Source organism: Zonotrichia leucophrys, chromosome 4A, assembly GCF_028769735.1.
Source record: "Zonotrichia leucophrys gambelii isolate GWCS_2022_RI chromosome 4A, RI_Zleu_2.0, whole genome shotgun sequence".
Lineage (NCBI taxonomy): Eukaryota > Metazoa > Chordata > Aves > Passeriformes > Passerellidae > Zonotrichia > Zonotrichia leucophrys.
In genome coordinates, this window is record NC_088174.1 from 18757940 (window position 1) to 18776704 (window position 18765).

The window sequence follows — 18765 nt, forward strand, 5'->3', positions numbered from 1 at the left end:
TGTGGGTCTCTCAGCTCAGGATCCCTGTGGGTCTCTTTCAGCCCAGGATTCTTGTGGGTCTCTTCCAGCTCAGGATCCCTGTGGGTCTCTTCCAGCCCAGGATCCCTGTGGGTCTCTTCCAGCTCAGGATCCTTGTGGGTCTCTTTCAGCCCAGGATCCCTGTGGGTCTCTTTGAGCTCAGGATCCCTGTGGTCTCCCAGTCAGGATCCTGGGGTCTCTCAGCTCAGGATCCCTGTGGTCTCTTCAGCCAGGATCCCTGGTGGGTCTCTTTGAGCTCAGGATCCCTGTGGGTCTCTTCCAGCTCAGGATCCCTGTGGGTCTCTTCCAGCCCAGGATTCTTGTGGGTCTCTTTCAGCTCAGGATCCCTGTGGGTCTCTTCCAGCTCAGGATCCCTGTGGGTCTCTTCCAGCCCAGGATCCTCCGAGGCTCTCAGAGAAGCAAATGCCTTTATTCAGCAGAAGCTCCTTTCAGAGGCAGCAGATGCTCTGCCGAGCGAGGACGCGGCGCTTTGGCACCTGCTGTCCTGATGACGACGGTGACGATGCATCAGCAGAACTGCTCTAATTTATGGCCACAACTTTAAAATTGGCTCCGAGTCCTTGTGGAGCCTGCTCCCACTGACAGGAGCACCTTGGGACTGCCCTGACCACCCGTGACTGCCCTGACCTCCCTGTGACAGCGGCTCGGTGCAGCACAGCACTGCAATAAATAATGATAATATCAGCAAGGATGATGATCAATTTCTTGGTAATATGGCCCAGGAGGGGAAGCACAACAGAAAAATTACAGCAGAGCCTCCAACCCCCTGCTTTTTCTCAAAGACAAGGTTGGATGGCACATTTCTTTGTGAAACAACAACCCAACAGGTATTTACTGCTTCTGTTTTGTGATGTGAGGGTTGCTGCTAAAATAAGACTATTTCTGTTAGGTACAATTGCTATTTTTTGATAGTGTCTCAGCAATACCTTGTTAAAAAGGGCAAAACAACAGTTATTAATTACCCTAATTAACCCAATTCATAAGACACATTTGTGTGGCTGTCATGACAACTGCTTTGACTAACTTGCCAAGAATAGCTTAGCTGTCCATTCAAATAAATCCCTGATAATTACTAGTCTAGTTTACTGGGCTTCTGTGATAATAATAATTAGTGCTACTGTACAAAAGGTCACGCTAAACAGTTTATGAATGATGCATTTCGCATGGTGATTACATGAGTCACGCAGCAGCCAGCAAATGGACACAGCCACATCCCCAACATGGAGAGCTGGGACCACATCCAGCCTGTGGCTGCTCTGCCTGCAGACAGCGTGGCGGGATGAGGGGGAGACAGAAAATACCCAAAATACCCAAAATACCCAAAATACCCAAGAGTTGGGTGGAGCCAGGACAGCCACACACCTGTCTCCTGCACCACTGCAGGGCCAGCTGCTACCACAGGAGATGGTCCATGAACAGAGACACCAAAAGCTTCCAAACCCAGCCTGTCTCATGGCATATCTCACCTCACCTGCTCATTTTCCTCCCTGACAAGGACAGATGATCTGCAGGAGGAGCTGCCTCCTCCAGGACCTGCCTGTGCTCCAGACTGGGCTAGGCTCTCATTTACCTTCACAACAGCAAGCCCAGCCCAGTCAAATGTCATTTTGGCTTTGCTGAGGTTTATTGGTGAACACTGATCTGTGGGATTCCCTCTGGCTATGCCTACACAGAGGCAAGAGAGGATGGGACCACGCTGCACCCACGCTGAAAAATCCTGCAAAGCCCCAGGGCAGAGGGCAGTGGGGCAGGGACAGAGCCAGGGCATTCACTCCTAATACAGACGACAGCTGCCAGCTCTGTGGAAATCTATGAAATCACTCCATTTAGAATAAACTCTGATTAAATACCACCAATAATATGGTCCTTATTGTCCATCCCTTCTTACCTATCACAGAGACATCAGCACCTGAACAGGGTCTTGATCAGCAAATATTTGTCTGCCAGGGCCCCCTCCTCCCTCAGCCCCAGCTCAACTTGCAGTTATTGCCATTGATTGACTTTAGGAGAGCAGCAGGCACAGCCTGGAGCTGTGAGCAAGCAGGGGAGCCCGCTGCAGTGATCAGCAGGGCCAGCACTGCCCTGTCACACAGGGCAGGGTATGGTGCAGACTGCAGGCAGCAAGGCCACACGAACACTTAAAACGTCCTCACAGTGTGAAAAGCGAGCGTGCAGAAGTGACACCTCCTTTCTCTACAGATCTGCTCCCCCAGCATCTCCCAGCCCCGTGAGGAATTCATCTCACTGAGGCTGAAGAGCCAACAGAGCTCTTGGAGGGGTGGCTTGGGCTTGTGTCCTCTCTGCATGGCAAAATAAGCACTGATGGGGAGGGGTTAGAGCTGGGGACAGATGGGTTTGAGGTCCCAAAGGATTCCAGAGCTGGACCCTGAGCCCAGGCTGAGCCAGGCTCGCCTGCACATCCTCCCCACCTATAACCAAAAATACATGCCAGAAGGTGAGGTGCTTTTTTCATCAGACCAAAAGGAGGAATCAGGGAAACCTGCAGCCGAGCAGAGCACTCCCCAGCTCTCCCAAGTGAAGTCTGCAGCTCACTTCAATATGTTAGTGCCTAATGAAGGTTTCCCCCTTACTCTGCAGGGTACAATCATTCTCCTCCTAATGAGCATGTGTTAATGGCATATTAATGCTGACAACAACTAAGTGCAGGGAACAGGAGATGAACATATTCCAAAACTTATCTCTATTTTTTCCCCAAACAAAGGAACCCATGGTGTGGCTGAACCCCAGCCCGGCAGGAGCCTGTGGCTCCCACAGTGATGCTGCCAGCCCTGCTCCAGCTCAGCACAGGACACAGAGCCCAGATGGGACACGGCTTTGCTCTCACTGACCCAGTCCCCATAAAGAGTTGTTATCCAGGGAGAGTCTCAGCCCAAGCTGGTTCTGCCCCTGGGCACAGCACCTGGGGAAGGAGGCAGAGGAACTGCTCCCAAACCCCTGGGATGTGTTTTGGGCACACAGGTTTGGGTCTGTATCTGAGGCACAGCCCCCAGGCTTTGCTTACTGAACGTGTGAGCTGGGTCCCTGCCAGAGCATCCAGATGTGAATCTGAATATGAAAGGTCCAGGAGGGAGCAGGTGACAGAGGCTCCAGCCCCATCCTGCTGCCGGCGTCCCAGCCCATCTGGGCTTGCCTCAGCAAGTTTACATAAGCTCTCAGGCACGGGAAAGAACACACAGAACGGGTGTTTTCCTGTTTTTTCATCCTCACTTGTGAAAACAGCTCTGAAAGCCCTGACAGCTCCCCAGAAGCAGCCTCAGTGTGCTGCAGCATGTGCTGCCCACCAGCAGGCACTGCAGGGAAGAGCTGCTGATTCCCCAAGTGCCCAGCTCCTGTGTGCTCCCACCATCACTTACAGTTACATCTCCAGATCGATAATCGATGCTGCAATCAATAGCAGGGAATTTAGCTACATTATAAAAACAGTAAAATCAGCCAATACTGAGAAATGACTATTGAGTCCTGTGTTTTCTGTACTCACTTAGTCTAATAACGGTGAATGATATTTTCCAAGTACATTATTCAGCAATAAAACCACCGAATTATTTGATCTCTTTCTAACCTTTATGATTCTAAGCACTCTTTTTGACCCAGATTGAATGAGGCAACATCTGCAGAGCCTTTCACAAAATTGTACTCGGTGTGCACTATTGTAAGTCTGCTGCCAAAGATAAATGTTATTATTTTAAAGCCATCATCCTTCTAATAGATGAGCAAACACACTGCATTAGCATAGCCTGCAGAGCTGGAGCACGGGTGAGAAAATGCCAGAGGGGTTTCACTTAATGGAATTTTACATACCTGACTTAGGATGGGTTAATGCAATCCACCAACACGGGAATTTACAACCTGCCCTGTGGCAAACACCTGCCAGTACAAACGATGGAATAATCCAGCAGCTCCAGCTCCCCGTGAGAAACACAGGGCACTCACACCCAGATCTCAGCAGGGCGCAAGATGAGCAGCTCACCTGCAGATGAGTCCCCAGCACACTGTGACTGACAGGTTTGTCACCCACCTGCCTGTCCTGGGTGGCAGGTGCAGCACTGGCATCGCCTGTGGGTGCTCAGTGCCATCAGAGGCTGTAGGAGTGCAGTACCTGTCACACACCTGCCTGTGCAGTATCAGCTGTCCCCAGCCCTCACCAGGCCTGGAGAACTCTCTGTAATTCCATGTTAAACAGGAGACACTTCAGGCTCAGCATGAATCACTTGTCCAGCTGACATAAGCCATTCCTTCACTCCAAATCTAGACAGGAGCTAGAGGGAGACACTGGAGCAGAGATGTTGTGCCTCTTCTCCACAAACCCTCCAACAGGTGCCACAGACAGGCTCTGTCCCAGCAGGGACAGTGACACTGGGAGCTGCCAGCAGCCCAGAGTGCCTGTGCTGAGCCCTGGTGATGTCCTGGGGACCCTGGGGACACTGGGGACACTGGGGACACTGGGGACTGGAACTGCCCCAGCACAGCCCTGCCAGCGCAGCACTGCCTGCACAGCACCCTACCCATCCCCTATGCAGAGCATGCTCTAATTTGAATTATAATTACACTTATAAGCACACAGATTACAACTATTTATGCTACAAATAAGACCATCCTGTATTTTAATTAACAGAAAATGATTGGAACTCAACTATAGCCTCTACTGGGAACAATATCTGACAATTTATTGAAGCAAGGCCACGCCAGCCCCACGAGCAGCCTGGCAGGAGAGGGGGAGCGGGCAGGGCTGGGGGTCTCACCCATCTGAGCCCCCACAAAAGAGCAGGAGCTGCTGGCAGAGTGGGCAAGGGGTGAGGAGAGAGGGCAGGGAGGAGAGAGGAAGGGGAGAGGAGAGATGGAGGAGAAAGGAGAGATGGAGGAGAAAGGAGAGATGGAGGAGAGAAGGTTCCAGGAGAGATGATGGGGCAGAGAGGGCAAAGCCAGGAGAGATGGAGAGAGGGCTGCCAGGAGAGATGATGGGGAGAGGGATGACAGAAGGGATGGAGGAGAGAAGGTTCCAGGAGAGATGGAGGGCCCATCCCTGGGCAGCCTGCAGGCAAAGCTGGGGATGGAAGCAGGCAGGACACAATGCCTCTGCCCTTGCTGGCTGCTGGGAATTCAGGAATGGCCTGAGCAGGCACAGCCAGCGAGGGCAGGAGCCCAAGGAGCTGGAAGGGCACCTGGCTGAGGAGCTGCTCTGGCTCACAGCCCTCAGGAGGGACTGGAGGAAATGGCAGCTGGAAAATGCAGCTCTTCCACCCAGCCAAGCAGATGCACACAAGGTTATTCAAAGGCTACTGCACTTGGCCTCAGTGATGGCTCTGCATGAGCACGTGCTGTAAGCAAAGGAAACCAGAGGGAGAAACCACAGAGCTCAAACCACTCAATACAACACAGATTCACTGGGATACTGCTGTAAGAAAGCCCATGCAAGACTATCCTTTGGATGAAATTTTTAAAAAACCTTACTAGAAATCTTTCCCAGTTTAAGAGAAAATTCTTATCTGCCATGTAAATATAGTTGCAGAAGCTTTTTTTATAGACTTCACGAGTTATGCATTAGAAATGTGCATCAGAAATTCAAATTTTCCAAGAGGAAATATTTAAGGAACCTACCAACCCAAACCATTCTATGATTCTATGAAAACAAGAGAAGCCTCTCCAGTTCCAGTAAAAGTGAACCATAAAAGCAGTAGCATAAAAACAAATGAGATGTATCTGATTATATGACATATTATATACCCACATAATGAGGTGCAATATGTAATAATTCCATACACACTTTCTGTAGGCATAGGGATACAGGTGTGAACACTGCAGTGTTAGGTTACTGTCTCAATCTGATGATCTTAAATCCTCGAGCTGAATCATTCTGTGATTCTATGGAGGATATCACAAAGATACAACATACAGTATGTAATATACAACAACATGATCATATCCATGGGAGCACTCAGGCCTTGCTGTTAAACACAAGCAGCCCTAATCCTCCACAGACCATTGGAGCAAACCCCTTTGGTCCCTCCTGACCAGGACCCAACCACAGGCTAGACAACCCTTGAAAAGTGCCAGGAGCTGCCAGGATGGGTGGCAGCCCCACATCACCAATACAAACCATGTGCTGTTTACTGGGGAACATGGCAATGCTCAGCTCCTAGCTGAACTCAATCTCAACTGCCTTTTCCACACTAAATGATGTGATGATCTTGGGAAAAGCCAAAGAGTGTTGAACTAAGGGCTTGCCCCACACCCAGGGAGCATCACATGGTTAAACACAAATGGGAGCTGCTGTGTTTATCTCTGTTGCAAGGTATTGAAGGGAATTTCTCCATACAACAGCTTGGGGCGATTGCATTAAGAGATGTATAATTTGGTTAGGCTGACCTCAGACTGGAATAAAGAGCTGCTGATTTCCATAATGTCAGCCTGTGACACTCTGAGAGGTCAGGGAACCTACAGCGATACACAATCCACTCTGGGAGCAGTGAAACTGAGAGGTCTGCTGGGGTTTGGGGCCAGCAGGGGCAGCACACAGGGAGGCTGGGGGTGCCAGGGTCCCTGGCAATGCAGAGTGGGGCTGGGTGCCCAGGCAGGGAGATTGGGGGTCCCACAACTCCTGGCAATGCAGAGTGGTGCTGGGTGCCCAGACAGGGAAATTGGGGGTCCCATCCCACCATCCCAATCCTTGGCAATGCAGAATGGGGCTGGGGGCCCAGACAGGCAGGTTGGGGGTCCCACCATCCCTGGCAATGCAGAGTGGTGCTGGGTGCCCAGACAGGGAGGCTGGGGGTCCCATCCCACCACCTCAATCCCTGGCAATGCAGAGCGGTGCTGGGTGCCCAGGCAGGGACAGAAGCCATCCCCAGGGAGGGGACATCAGTGCATGGCTAAAGCTGAGAGCATCACTCCTATTTGAGGCTGGCTGGCTCCAGGCAGGGCTGCTGGGGCTCGGGGGGCAGAGCAGAGTAGAGCAGAGCAGAGCCTGACCTGCCTTCCCCAGCACCGTGCATCAGTGGCAGGCACAAAAAAGTGCTGAGTTACAGTGACCTCCCAAGGAGAAAACAAGACTGGCAGCGCTGCCTGCGAAGCCAGCCTTCCCACGAGTGGAACATCATCCCTGCTAATGCTTTAATTATTATGGCTCCTGAAAATAAGCCTCATCTCATCACCCCGCCTGCCTCAACACAGCAAACTTTCTCCGGGTTGGAAATCATCTCCTTTTCCCCTTTTTCCCTGCTCTATACACAGCATTACTCAGAAGCAAGCCAAATCCCTTCCAATTATATATCATGACGTTTCCCCAGCGCCGCACTAAAGCGAGGCCCTTCACTTCTAAATGGCATGGTTTATAACAAATTGTCTGTTATACCAGACAGAAACTGATTTCCTCAAACCCAGCATATTAAAGTGAGTACATTCATTCTGGTTGTAACACACAAAATGTGATTATAACAGACACTTTGGGGGCTTTTTAAGGCTAGCGGAGAAGAGGAGGATAAGCTGGAGGGGAAGAAAGAATTGACAAGTAGAGAAATGACAGAGAAAGAGAAACAGCCACGCTGATTTCATTTCTTACAAAACAAAAATCTTTGTGTGCTGTAGAAATGTGCTTTAGTTAACACCGCCAGATAGCCAGAGCAAAAGCTGCCGGTGCTGCCTGAAACGAAAATTGCTCTATTGTGCTGAGAAAACCATTTCCCACAGCGAGCAGAACGCTTTCCAGGTAGTACAAAGCAGATCTGAAACCAACGGGGCCTCATCCTGCCACTGCTGCTCCCTCAAATAATCCCTGGAGCCACGAGGAGCCCCAGCTAAATAAATCAGAGTGAGTGAGGATTATGTGGGAGTGTATCAAGGTTGGGGGATTAGACCGGGATTACCACTAAAACCAGTAATTCCCCATCTTACTGATGGTGGCCATCAGCTCGGGAGGAGGTGGATGGCCACAGCTCTGGGAGCTGTTGGGTGTGTGGGTCCTGTTGGGTCAGAGGCTGCTCCATCCTGACCTTCTCCTCCAGCGGCCCAACCAAAGCAGCACCAGAGCAGGACCACGCCTGATCCATGCTCTGCTCACAGAGCAGTGCCAGGGCTGCCACTTCCAGTGCTGCCACCACGGAGCCATCCCAGAGCCAGCCAAGGACCTCCCTGCCAGTTCCACCCAGCTCCACCCTCTCACAGAGGGCTCTGCTCTCCCTGTCACACCTCCTGGCCTCCGGCAGCCAGGCCCTGCCACCACGGTGGCCCCAGGGCAGCCCTGGGGACAGAGCGAGCTGCTGTGCCCAGGGTGTTTCCCATCCTGGAGCAGCAAACGAATGCCATCTCCCAAAGCAGTGCAAATCTGGGATGTAACAGATCCAGCCATCGCACACACTGTTTGCTTTCAAACCACCAAGTCAAGATGCAGGCATGTGAGTGCTACCCAAGGGGGGCTGCTCTGCATGCAGGTCATGTGCCCTGGATCCTAAAGGGCTCAGCATTCAGACCAATTTCCACACCACCCCAATGCCACATGCATTTTTATCAAGGAAGCTGCCTGATGGCCCCTATAAATTTTGATTTTTAATCTCCTGGTACAACTCCCAGCGATATGCATGCCAAACCTGACAACAAGCCCTTTTGGTTTCAAAGCTGACTTCTCCTCCAGCTCAAGGAAGACAAAAAGGGCTCTCAGCAGCAGCAAAGGCTCTGAGCAGCAATGCCCTTGCAGCTCCAGCATGTCCCACTGTCCCTGCTGCAGAACCAGCCTGAACTAACAGGGGCCAAGCCTCGTGCTGTCAGCCAGGATCACCAGAGCTGCTCCAAAGGCTTCCTGCCATCTCTGCCTACAGCCACAGGGCACTGAGGGGCTGTGGGCACTGCCCTGAGTGGCTCCCTGGCACCCACTGAATCCCAGCAGGGCCAGAGCACCCCAGGATATCCCCCCTTGCTCTCTTGGCAGCTGTACCCCAGCAGAGCTGACAGCCCAGCCCCAGCCAAAGGGAAAGGCTTTATAAGGGTGGGCTCAAACTTCTGTGGCATCCTCAGAGCAGGGCTGCACCCCCTCAGACACCCCTCTTTAATCCTTTCCAGATCACCAGGGAAAGATGAGAAGCACCAACAAACCCAATTATTCCCAGCCCCGAGACCTGCCACGGCACTAGAAGAAACATTTCCTGAAGCTCCACAAACAAGGCATCCTTGGGGACTGTTATTTCAAGGCTCCTGACTGCTAAAATAAATGAGGCTCACGTTAAAGACCAGCCACATCACAGACCCACTGCTGCCGGGGCAGCACGTGCTGCAGAGGCAATAGCTCACCCTCAGCCACAGCCACCATATGCCAAGTGACACTGCCACAGACACATTCTCCTCGTAGTTTATCTGTTCTCAAGCCAAGCTTTGCCTTCCCATCAGGAGAAGTCACTCCTAGGTGGAGCAGCAGTGATCTCTCCCCGGTGCTGACACCTTACAGAGCCTCCCTGGGGAAACAGCAGCAGCTCCATCGCTGGGAGCATCCAAACCAGCCCAGACACAGCACCACTGCAGGGGAGGCTCTGGCTCTGTAAACTCTGGGCAGGGAGTGTGTTTATTACACCCTCAGCCCCAGGAGGTGTGCCAAGAGCACCCTGCACAGCCACAGCCCCACGGCACAGCGCTGCTCCGGCAGGGATGGCTGCAGGGCTCAGGGCTGCAGGGCTCAGGGCTGCCATGCTCCCCCATGGGAACAGCTGCTGGGTGTTTCTGTGGCACCCCGAGGGCCAGGACAGGGTGACACCAGCACCAATGAGCCACCTCACTCCCAGGAGTCACCGGGATTTACTGAAGCCAACAGAACCCACACCACCGGCAAGACAGCTGTGCCTGCAACAGCTGGAAGCGTAACACGGGGGTTCTGCCAAAAAACATCAACGTTCCCACCCTGAACTGAACTTCCAAACAGCTTCCCGTTGGGATTTCTCCACCCCATGCCCCGATCCTGCCCTTTTGTCCAGAAGCACTCCAGAGGGGGAGCAGACCCTGCCAGGACGTGTTGCTCTCACACCAGAGCCCTGGCAGGACTGGCGAGCTGCCTGCTGCCCTCGGCAGCTCCGGGGCTGCTGCTCCACTGACACTCTAGCACTCATTACAAGAGACACACTGGTGTCTGCAGGCAAGTACCAGCTCCTCACAGAGCACCTCACCTGCACTAGTGATGGGAGAATGGGGCGAGCTGCAGGCACAGGGAGAAACAAGCATCCCCTGTCCCTCACAAGAGGGTGAGCAAGGCAGGAACAGCTCTGGAGGGCACACTCCGTGAGACCCCAGCCCAGCTGTTGTAGCACAGAGAAGCACAGGCAGCAGTGCCTTCTGCATGCAGCTGCCTGTTATCTTCATCAGTTGTGATGGTGCTGATGGTCCTTCCATCCTCCCTGGCACCTGAGACCCCTCACTCCTGGAGAATGCCAGCCTGCGATGGGTTTGTGAATCACAGGCTGACAGGATGCTCCACTGCTCCAGTGCCCACAGCAAGGCACCAGCCAGAGATGCACTCCAGAATCCTCTCCAGGAGCACAGGAACTCCTCAGGGAGCACTGCCCACAACAGCAGTGGTCACTCGTGTGGGCCAGCCTGGTACACAACTCTCAGAGCTGGTTCTGCCCCAGGGGAAGTGCCAAACCCCAGGGTTCAGTGAACATTCTGTCAATACCAGCACAGCAGGAGCAGGGCCCCGCACCAGCCCTCTCCACCAGCAGCCCTGCAGAGCACTGGGCCTGGCTCTCTGCAGCTCCAGGATGAATCTGAAGCAGCTCCAGGATGAATCTGAAGCAGCTCCACTGCCTTCAGCAACAGCATTTTGCATTTACACCAGCACACTGAACACAAAACAGAGTGAGCCATAAATATTTCAGCTGCTTTTTCAGCTTTGTTATTCTGTTCAAAGCAGGAAACATGACAAACCTTTGATTGTTTTGCTTAAAACCAAACAATAATTCAAAGAGAGACAAACAAGCAACATTAAATGATGCCTGTGATGTACAGGAAAGCCAAAGAATTAGAAGAAACTGATGAGGATGGTGTGGATCAGAGCAGGTACCACCCATCCCTCCCATGCCAGCCAGGGTCCTGCAGAGCGCAGGGACAGCACTGGGCCAGGTGTGCAGGTGGGCACAATGGGACATCCTGCATGGTCTGCACCCCCAGCAGGGCCAGCAGCCTCCAGAGAACAGCCACCAACACTGCTCCCAACAGCCTTTTCAAAAAACTCCTGTGAAGGCGAGTGTCTGCTCCCCCGAGCATGGCCCCACTCAGAATCCTCCTGCCAACAGCCACCTCCGGGATCCCGGGCACGAGGACACGGCCTGGCCTGGCCCGTCCCACCTGGGCACCTCTGAGCTCTCTGCAGTGTCTGGGCACGAAACACCCACCCATGGCCACACGTCAGGGCTGCCCCAGAGCCCACAGGTGAGTGCTGGCTGCTCCCCTGCCCAGGCTCCATCACTGCCTCCCCCTGGGGTGTGCAGCGCACAGGAACCACCTGAGTGTGCTCTGTGCAACACACAGGAACCACAGCAGTGTGCTTGTGCAACACACAGGAACCACCAAAGCCTGCCCTGTCCAGCAGACAGAAGCCACCAGACTGTGCTCTGCCCACAACACAGAAGCCACCAAAGCCTGTTCTGTGCAGCACAGAGAAGTCACCAAAGCCTGCCCTGTCCAGCACACAGAAGCCACCAGACTGTGCCCTGCCAGGCACACAGAAACCACCAAAACCTGCCCTGTGCAGCACATCGAAGGCAGCAGTGCCCATTTGCCTAGTAGCCTGTTTTGGCAGCGCTGACACCGACAGACCCATTTTGGCAGCGCTGGCACTGTCAGACCCCTGGGCACAGCTCAGCACAAACCCACCCTGGGCACAGCTCAGCACAAACCCACCCTGGGCACAGCTCAGCACAAACCCACCCTGGGCACAGCTCAGCACAAACCCACCCCGGGCACAGCTCAGCACAAACCCACCCTGGGCACAGCTCAGCACAAACCCACCCTGGGCACAGCTCAGCACAAACCCACCCTGGGCACAGTTCAGCACAAACCCACCCCGGGCACAGCTCAGCACAAACCCTGCTGATCCTGGGCACATCTCAGCCCGAACCCACCCCGGGCGCAGCCCTGGCCGCACCGCGCTCACCTCGGGCAGCGGCATGCCATTGATGATGAGGTCGGGCTGCTGCGGGCTCTGCCCCGTGAAGGTGTGGTGGTAGATGTGGTTGGAGCCCGCGTTCCTGCTGTTCTGGCTCTCCACGTTGAGGAAGGTGCTCTCGGAGCGGCGGCAGCCCAGCGGCAGCGTCTGCTGGTGGTAGTCGAAGTAGTTGAGGGAGGAGGTGAGGGAGGAGCAGCTGACCACGTTCATTTTGTCCGTCTCCTCCACGTCCCGCGGCACCAGGCGGATGTCGTTCTTGCTGATCTTCTTCTTCTTGCTGGATTTCTTCTGGTGCCCGTAGGAGTACTCCGCGATCCTGGGGGGCAGAGGGAAATGAGAGGCTGAGAGCATCCCAAACCCTGCCCCGCCAAACTCCCACGCAGGAACCCAGAGGGCCTGGCCCCATCTCCGTGCGGGCTCTTAGTCATGCACGTTACGTCATGGTTTGGTGGCACAACACAACTCTTTAGCTTATTTTCACATGCATAACGTTTTCAGGTCAAACACGTAAAAAAAATGGGAAGGGAGAATGCTTCTCTTTTGACCTAGTCTATGTAATTGCTGATATTTAGTTACTAGACGTAAAGTCCAGCCTGCAGAAGAGAAAAATGGAGATGTTAAAATCCATGAACTGAAAAGGGTACCTGCATTCATTTCCATGCATAATAAGGATTTTAAAAGTGATTTAATTTGGTCCCCATAATGAAAATTCAAAACGAATAGCAGATTTTTTCCCCAGTTCGTTTTCCACAGCAGTAAATAAAGCAGACCCAGAAGCAGCCCTAGCTGGCAAGCTCAATTCTCTCACACTCCAAAGGCTGTTTGTTTATTAATGCTTTATCTAAACTGCTGGTGTTTTGACTGTCTCCTGATCATACCTGATCTTTTCTCCAATTGAATTCCATTCCTGCCTCACACTGACACGCACATCCCCTTCTGCTGGGAAATGCTTTCACCTTCTCAAAACCAGAGAACAACAACCGTGTGTTTTGCAAAGAAAAATGATCCTTTTTGACCTTTTTATTTCACTGCAAGCTTGTTTTTCTCTGCCTTTCCTTCCCTCTTCGCTTCCCACCTGCCAAAAGAATCAACTGATGAACTGCCTTGTTTGCCTTCTGCAAAACACCAGAGGAAAAAAGTTACTGCAAAACAACACCCAAGCAAATAATGACAAATTATTTGCACCTTGCATTAGTTGAGTCTGCTCGGCTCAGACTGGCTGTGGCTCATCTTCCCACAGTGAGCACCACAACAGTCCCTGCCATTAATTGTACATGCACAGCACTGGGCAACTCGGTATTTCCTAGGCAAGCACATCCAATGCCATGCACAGTCAGAAATGCACATCTGAAAGTCAGGATTTTGCTCCTCTTCTTGTTGTGATAACAGCATTAAAAAAAAAAAAAATCCAATAGCTGCAACAGAAATAACTGGATGAATAAATAATACAGTTGATCTGGAAAGGCAAATCTTGGACAAATATTCTTGTTCCAGAAAGCTAATTGCCTGAGCATGAAAATGCCACTAAGTCGAACAGCCCTCATCTGTGCCTCATAAATTAACACGTCATTGGAAGAGTCTCCAGCAGCTCCAGTGAAGAATCTCCCACACAAGGCACCGCAAAGCCCAAAGGCGTGGGGAGAGGGTGCCTGGTGCCTCCCCAGCCCTGCAGCTGCCTCCTGCCCAGACACACACCGACCACAGCCCCATACCCCGAGCGTGCAGAGAAATCACAGCGAGGCACGGGTTGCTGCTGTGCCAACACTCTATATGCTGCTGACTCGTCCAACAATGCCTGATGAAGCTTTAATTGTTTTGTTTACCTAAATGTTTAAGTTTGGCAATGCGAGAGCTCAATTATTTCCTGCAGGCATTCATTTTTCTGTCCTTTCTCTATTGACCAATTATTTAATTAAACCGCACTTCATTAATCCCCAAGCCGTCACAGTAAACCCGGGGCTTATACGTTTGTGGGTAGCTGTTAGGGGCACCACCACAACATGATTTTTATCCATTCAGGTCCCATCCCCTTTTAATGGGCCGAGCTGGCAAGAAATCTGCTCTGTGAGCTTTCACTCGGAGCTAGACATCCCATAATACAGCACAGACCGACCTTTATTTGCAGATGATTTTTCCCCCATCGAGCAAAAAGGCTTATATACGCACTTTACGCTGTGAAAACGGGGTACAATGCCCCGACTCTCCGGCATTATTTCTGCGTAAATAAAACTTTAAAGACCGCACATCCCCCCGCGCCGCTGAATTGCCAGGGGCGAGCGTGCGTTTCCAAGGTAGAGCAAAATTAATTTCCATCCCTCCTCTCTGAAACGACTCGGTGCCGAAGGAATGGAGAAGTCATGGCTATTTCACTAGTAACAGGATTAAACCATTTATGAGGCATTGCAGCTGCTCTTTTATGGCATCTGATTGATATTCATGTGTGGTTAGCATTTGTCTCCTAACTTGTGTAACACAGAGAATAGTAAAAGAGAGACAATAATCGCCGGGCTGTTACATATTCAGGGGACTGGATTTCCCCGCTCAGCCTTTCAGCGCTCCGGGCGCGGGCTGACCTCCCCTCCGGCATTCCGGACCGAGGAGCGCCGGCCCAGCCGGGGCACAACGGCCCCGAAACGCCCGGAGCCGTGCCCGGCAGCGCTGCCGGTACCGGAGCCGCTCGGGGCCGTGCCGGGGCCGGGAGCCGCAGCGGGCACACAATAGCGCCTTTGAGCGCCCGCCGAGGCTCGGGGATGCCGCTGGCAGCGGCTGCTGCGGGGATGCTGCGGGGCCGGGGGCTCTCCGCCCTCGGCAGCGAACCGGCCGTGCCCCCGGAAAAGCCAGGAAAACCGCTCTGCCCGCTGCGAGCGGTGATGGAGCACGGAGAATCCGCGCTGCTGCAACAGATTGTCAAGCCGCACAATTAAGGCGATTCGTTACTCCGCGCTCTCCTCGCAGAGAGCGATTTCTTAAAGCTTTGCAAGAAATCTTCTTGCAGGGATAGGAACCTCAGTTTTGCTCCTAAGGCAAATCCACCCCTCTTCGCCGCCCCCGAGTATACAGCAGCAAATGCAAAAGTAACCGCGGGGGCAAAAATCAAAGCAGACCCGCAGGTGCACATAAACAAAGGTAGCTTTACCTGCAGTTGTAGGTCCTGATTTCCTTGTTATCCCTTTTGCACTTGACTGCCACAAAGATCATGGTGACAAAAAGAATGGCTGCAATAGACCCCAGGGCAATAATGAAAATCAAGGAGAGGTTAACAGATCCTATGGACTCCTGGGCATCCAGGGCTGGAGACAGGTATATCAAAATCAAGGCAGAAGCCGAGAGAGATGTTTTCCCATGGTCGTGAGCCACCACGATGAGCTCATAGGCTGTTTTGGCATTCTCCCCAAAGGCTCTGGTGGTCCTTATCTCTCCATTGACCTGGTCGATCTCAAAAAATCCTCTGTCTCCTTCCACCATTTCGTAGGAAAGTCTGCCATTTTCACCCTCATCATAGTCATCTGCCTTGACCACGGTGACCAGGTAGCCAACCCCCGCGTTCCTGGGGATGTACACCTCCGCCGTCCCGTTGACCAGCGGCGGGGCCGTGATCACGGGCGTGTTGTCATTGACGTCCAGGACGATCACCCTGACGGTGGCATTGCTCTGCAGAGAGGGATTACCCCCATCTTTTGCCAAGACCTTGAACTCAAAGGCCTTGGTCTGCTCATGGTTGAAGGACCTCAAAGCATAGATATCTCCAGAGTTGGGGTTGATGGAGACATAGGTGAAAACAGGCATGTCCCTGACTTGGGAGGGCACGATCTGGTAGGACACGCTGCCATTGAGGCCCAGGTCGGGGTCTCTGGCCGATACCGAGAGCAGGTAGGCCCCCGGGGTGTTGTTCTCCTGCACGATGACTTGGTAATAGGGCTTGGAGAAGTGGGGATGGTTGTCATTCTCATCGGTGATCTTGACGGTGAAGGACTTGGTGGCCTGCAGGGACGGGATGCCATTATCCCTGGCCTGGATGGTGAGGTTGTACTGGTCCCTCTGCTCGCGGTCCAGCCGCCCGTCCACCAGGATGGTGGAGAAGCTCTCGTACTCCTGCAGCCGGAAGGGCACGTTGCCCAGGAGCTTGCACTGCACGCGCCCGTTGGCCCCCGAGTCGCGGTCCGAGACGCGCACCAGGGCGATGACGTAGCCCGGCGGGGCGTTCTCGCTCACCTCCACCAGCTCGCTGTTGACAGACAGCAGGTTGATGAGGGGCGGGTTGTCGTTGGCGTCCTGGACGCTGATGGTCACTTTGCAGTGGGCAGGGATGGAGTTAGGCCCCAGGTCCTTGGCCTGCACGTCCAGCTCATAGACGTGGCCCTCCTCGTAGTCGATGGCACCGCTCACCGTGATGAGGCCGCTCTGGGGGTCGATCTGGAAGAGCTCCCGGGCCCGCTCAGAGACGTAGCTGTGGAAAGAGTAGAGCACCTGGCCGTTGGTGCCCTCGTCCGGGTCGGAGGCGTTGAGGCGGATGACTGGCGTCCCCGGCGGGGCATTTTCAGGCACACTGACGGTGTAGGCTGGCTCCTCGAAGAGCGGGTTGTTGTCGTTGGAGTCGATGACGCGGATGCTGAGCTCCACCGTGCCAAAGTTGGGCGGGTCACCACCATCCAGCGCCGTGATCACATAGCTGTAGTGGGACTGGGTCTCACGGTCCAGGCTCTTCTCCACCACCAGCTCAGCAAAACGAGACCCGTCACCCCGCGTCTTGGTCTCCAGCCCAAAGAGGTCATTGGGGGTGATCTCATAGCTCTGCACTCCAAAACTGCCCGAGTCCGGGTCATAGGCACTCTCCAGTGGCACCCGGGTGCCAGGGCTGGCCGTCTCCGAGATCTCCAGCTCGATTTGGTCCGTGGGGAAGCTGGGCGCGTTGTCGTTAAGGTCCTTGATCTCCAGCTTGATCACGCAGATCTCCATGGAGCTGGACATCACCTCCAGCGAGATGACACACTTGGGGCTCTGTCGGCATAGCAGGTCCCTGTCGATCTTCTGCTTGGTCACCAGCAGCCCGGACCCGGGGCTGATGTCCACCAAGTGGGGGGCCGAGTTGGAGACCACCCGGAAAGCGGCGGGCTGCCGGGGGTCCAGCACGAACCCGGCGTCCCGGGCGTCCTTGGCGACGTTGGCGATCACCGTGCCGGCCCGCTGCTCCTCCTCCACCGAGTACTTGAGGTTGACGAGGGCCCCGGCGCCGGCCCAGAGCAAGGCGGCCCCCAGCAGCGCCGGGAGAGCCCCCATGGCCGCGCCGCCGCTCCGCCCGCCGCGCCGCGCCCCGACGGCCGCCGGCCGCGCTCCTCAGCGGCCCGCCGCGCTCATGCGGGCAGCGCCCGCCGGGCTGCCCCGGCGGCGGGCGGGCGGCTGCGGGCACCGGAGCCGCGGTCCCCCGCGCACACGCCAACGCCGTCCGCTCAGGCGCTCCGTGCCGGCGGCGCCGCGGAATGGCCGGGCATGGCGAGCGGGTGCGGGCGCAGAAGCGGGGCGCTGAGCCGAGCGGTACCGGAGCGAGGAGCGAGGAGCCGAGCCGTGCAGCGCAGCGCCGAGCCAGCCGAGCCCGCTCCCGCCGGCGCTCGCTGCGGCGGCCGCACGCCACTGCCCGCAGTCCGGAGCGCCGGCGGGCGGCGCGGGGGCGGGCGGCGCGGGGGCGGGCGGCGCCCGGCGCAGCCAATGGGCGCTCGGGGGCGGGACCGGCGCGCCGCGCCGCCGCCAATGGGAGAGCGCCGCCGGCCGGGGGCGGGGCCGGGGCGGGGCCGGCGGCGCGGACGGGAGCGGAGCGGGAGCGGAGGCGCGCGGAGCGGGACCGGACGGAGCCGCTGCCCAAGCCGGGAGCCCGCTGTCCCCGCTGTCCCCGCTCCCCTGCCCCGCTGAGACCGTCCCGCTGCCCGAGAGCTGCGGACGCAGTGGTGTTTTGGCTCCGCGGCCGCGGTCACCGGCGGTTTCTTATTTAGCCAGTGCGCACTGGGCGGTGGCGGATCTCGCGGACAGCGTGGGGACCACAGGGTCCCGCGGAGCGCCCCAAGTCTGTTCAGTAGAGACCGAACCGTCTGGGGCATGAGGACCCCGCTATACCGGGCAGTGTTCCCGGGAGCCGGCGAGGGGCCCGGGACCGCCCAACGCCCCCGGGAGGCTCCAGCCCCGCAGCGCTCGCTGCACCGTGCTGATCCCTGGAGAAACCACCGCCGTACCGAGTCCTCCTAACATAACGATGAAATAAAGTGTTCCCGGGTGCGTGTGCCCGTGCCTTACCTCCCGTCTCCGCGCCGTCCGCAGGGTCCCGGGGGCTCTGTACGGGGCCGGGGGATGGTGTCACCGGGAGAACCCCCGGCAGTTCTCGGCTCGGAAACCTCCTAACACGCCGCTCCCTTCCCCGGGGTTACAGCGGGGCCGGTACCGGCGCCGCCGTCGGCAAAGCGCCCCGCAGCCCGCCGGTCGGCAGCGGGCAGGCAGCGAAGGCAGAGGGGGGCAGCGGGGCGGGCGTCCGGTGCATCTGCCGCGGCACGGGTCCCACTGGGTGGTTGGCATCGGGAACCGAC

General features: G+C 55.4%; 1 protein-coding gene across 2 annotated transcripts in view; it reads right to left on the bottom strand.

The window, feature by feature from the left end:
• The window catches only part of PCDH19 (protocadherin 19), a 59620-nt gene extending 42124 nt beyond the window's left edge, over nucleotides 1-17496 (bottom strand). For both annotated transcript variants that reach the window (XM_064712733.1, XM_064712732.1), the window contains exons 1-2: nucleotides 15333-17496; nucleotides 12185-12512 (exon numbers count right to left, since the gene is read on the bottom strand). In XM_064712733.1, the coding sequence (XP_064568803.1) occupies nucleotides 12185-12512; nucleotides 15333-17473 (2469 nt within the window). In that variant the 5' untranslated portion in view covers nucleotides 17474-17496. The remainder of the gene's footprint in view (nucleotides 1-12184; nucleotides 12513-15332) is intronic.
• Nucleotides 17497-18765: the final 1269 nt, after the last annotated feature.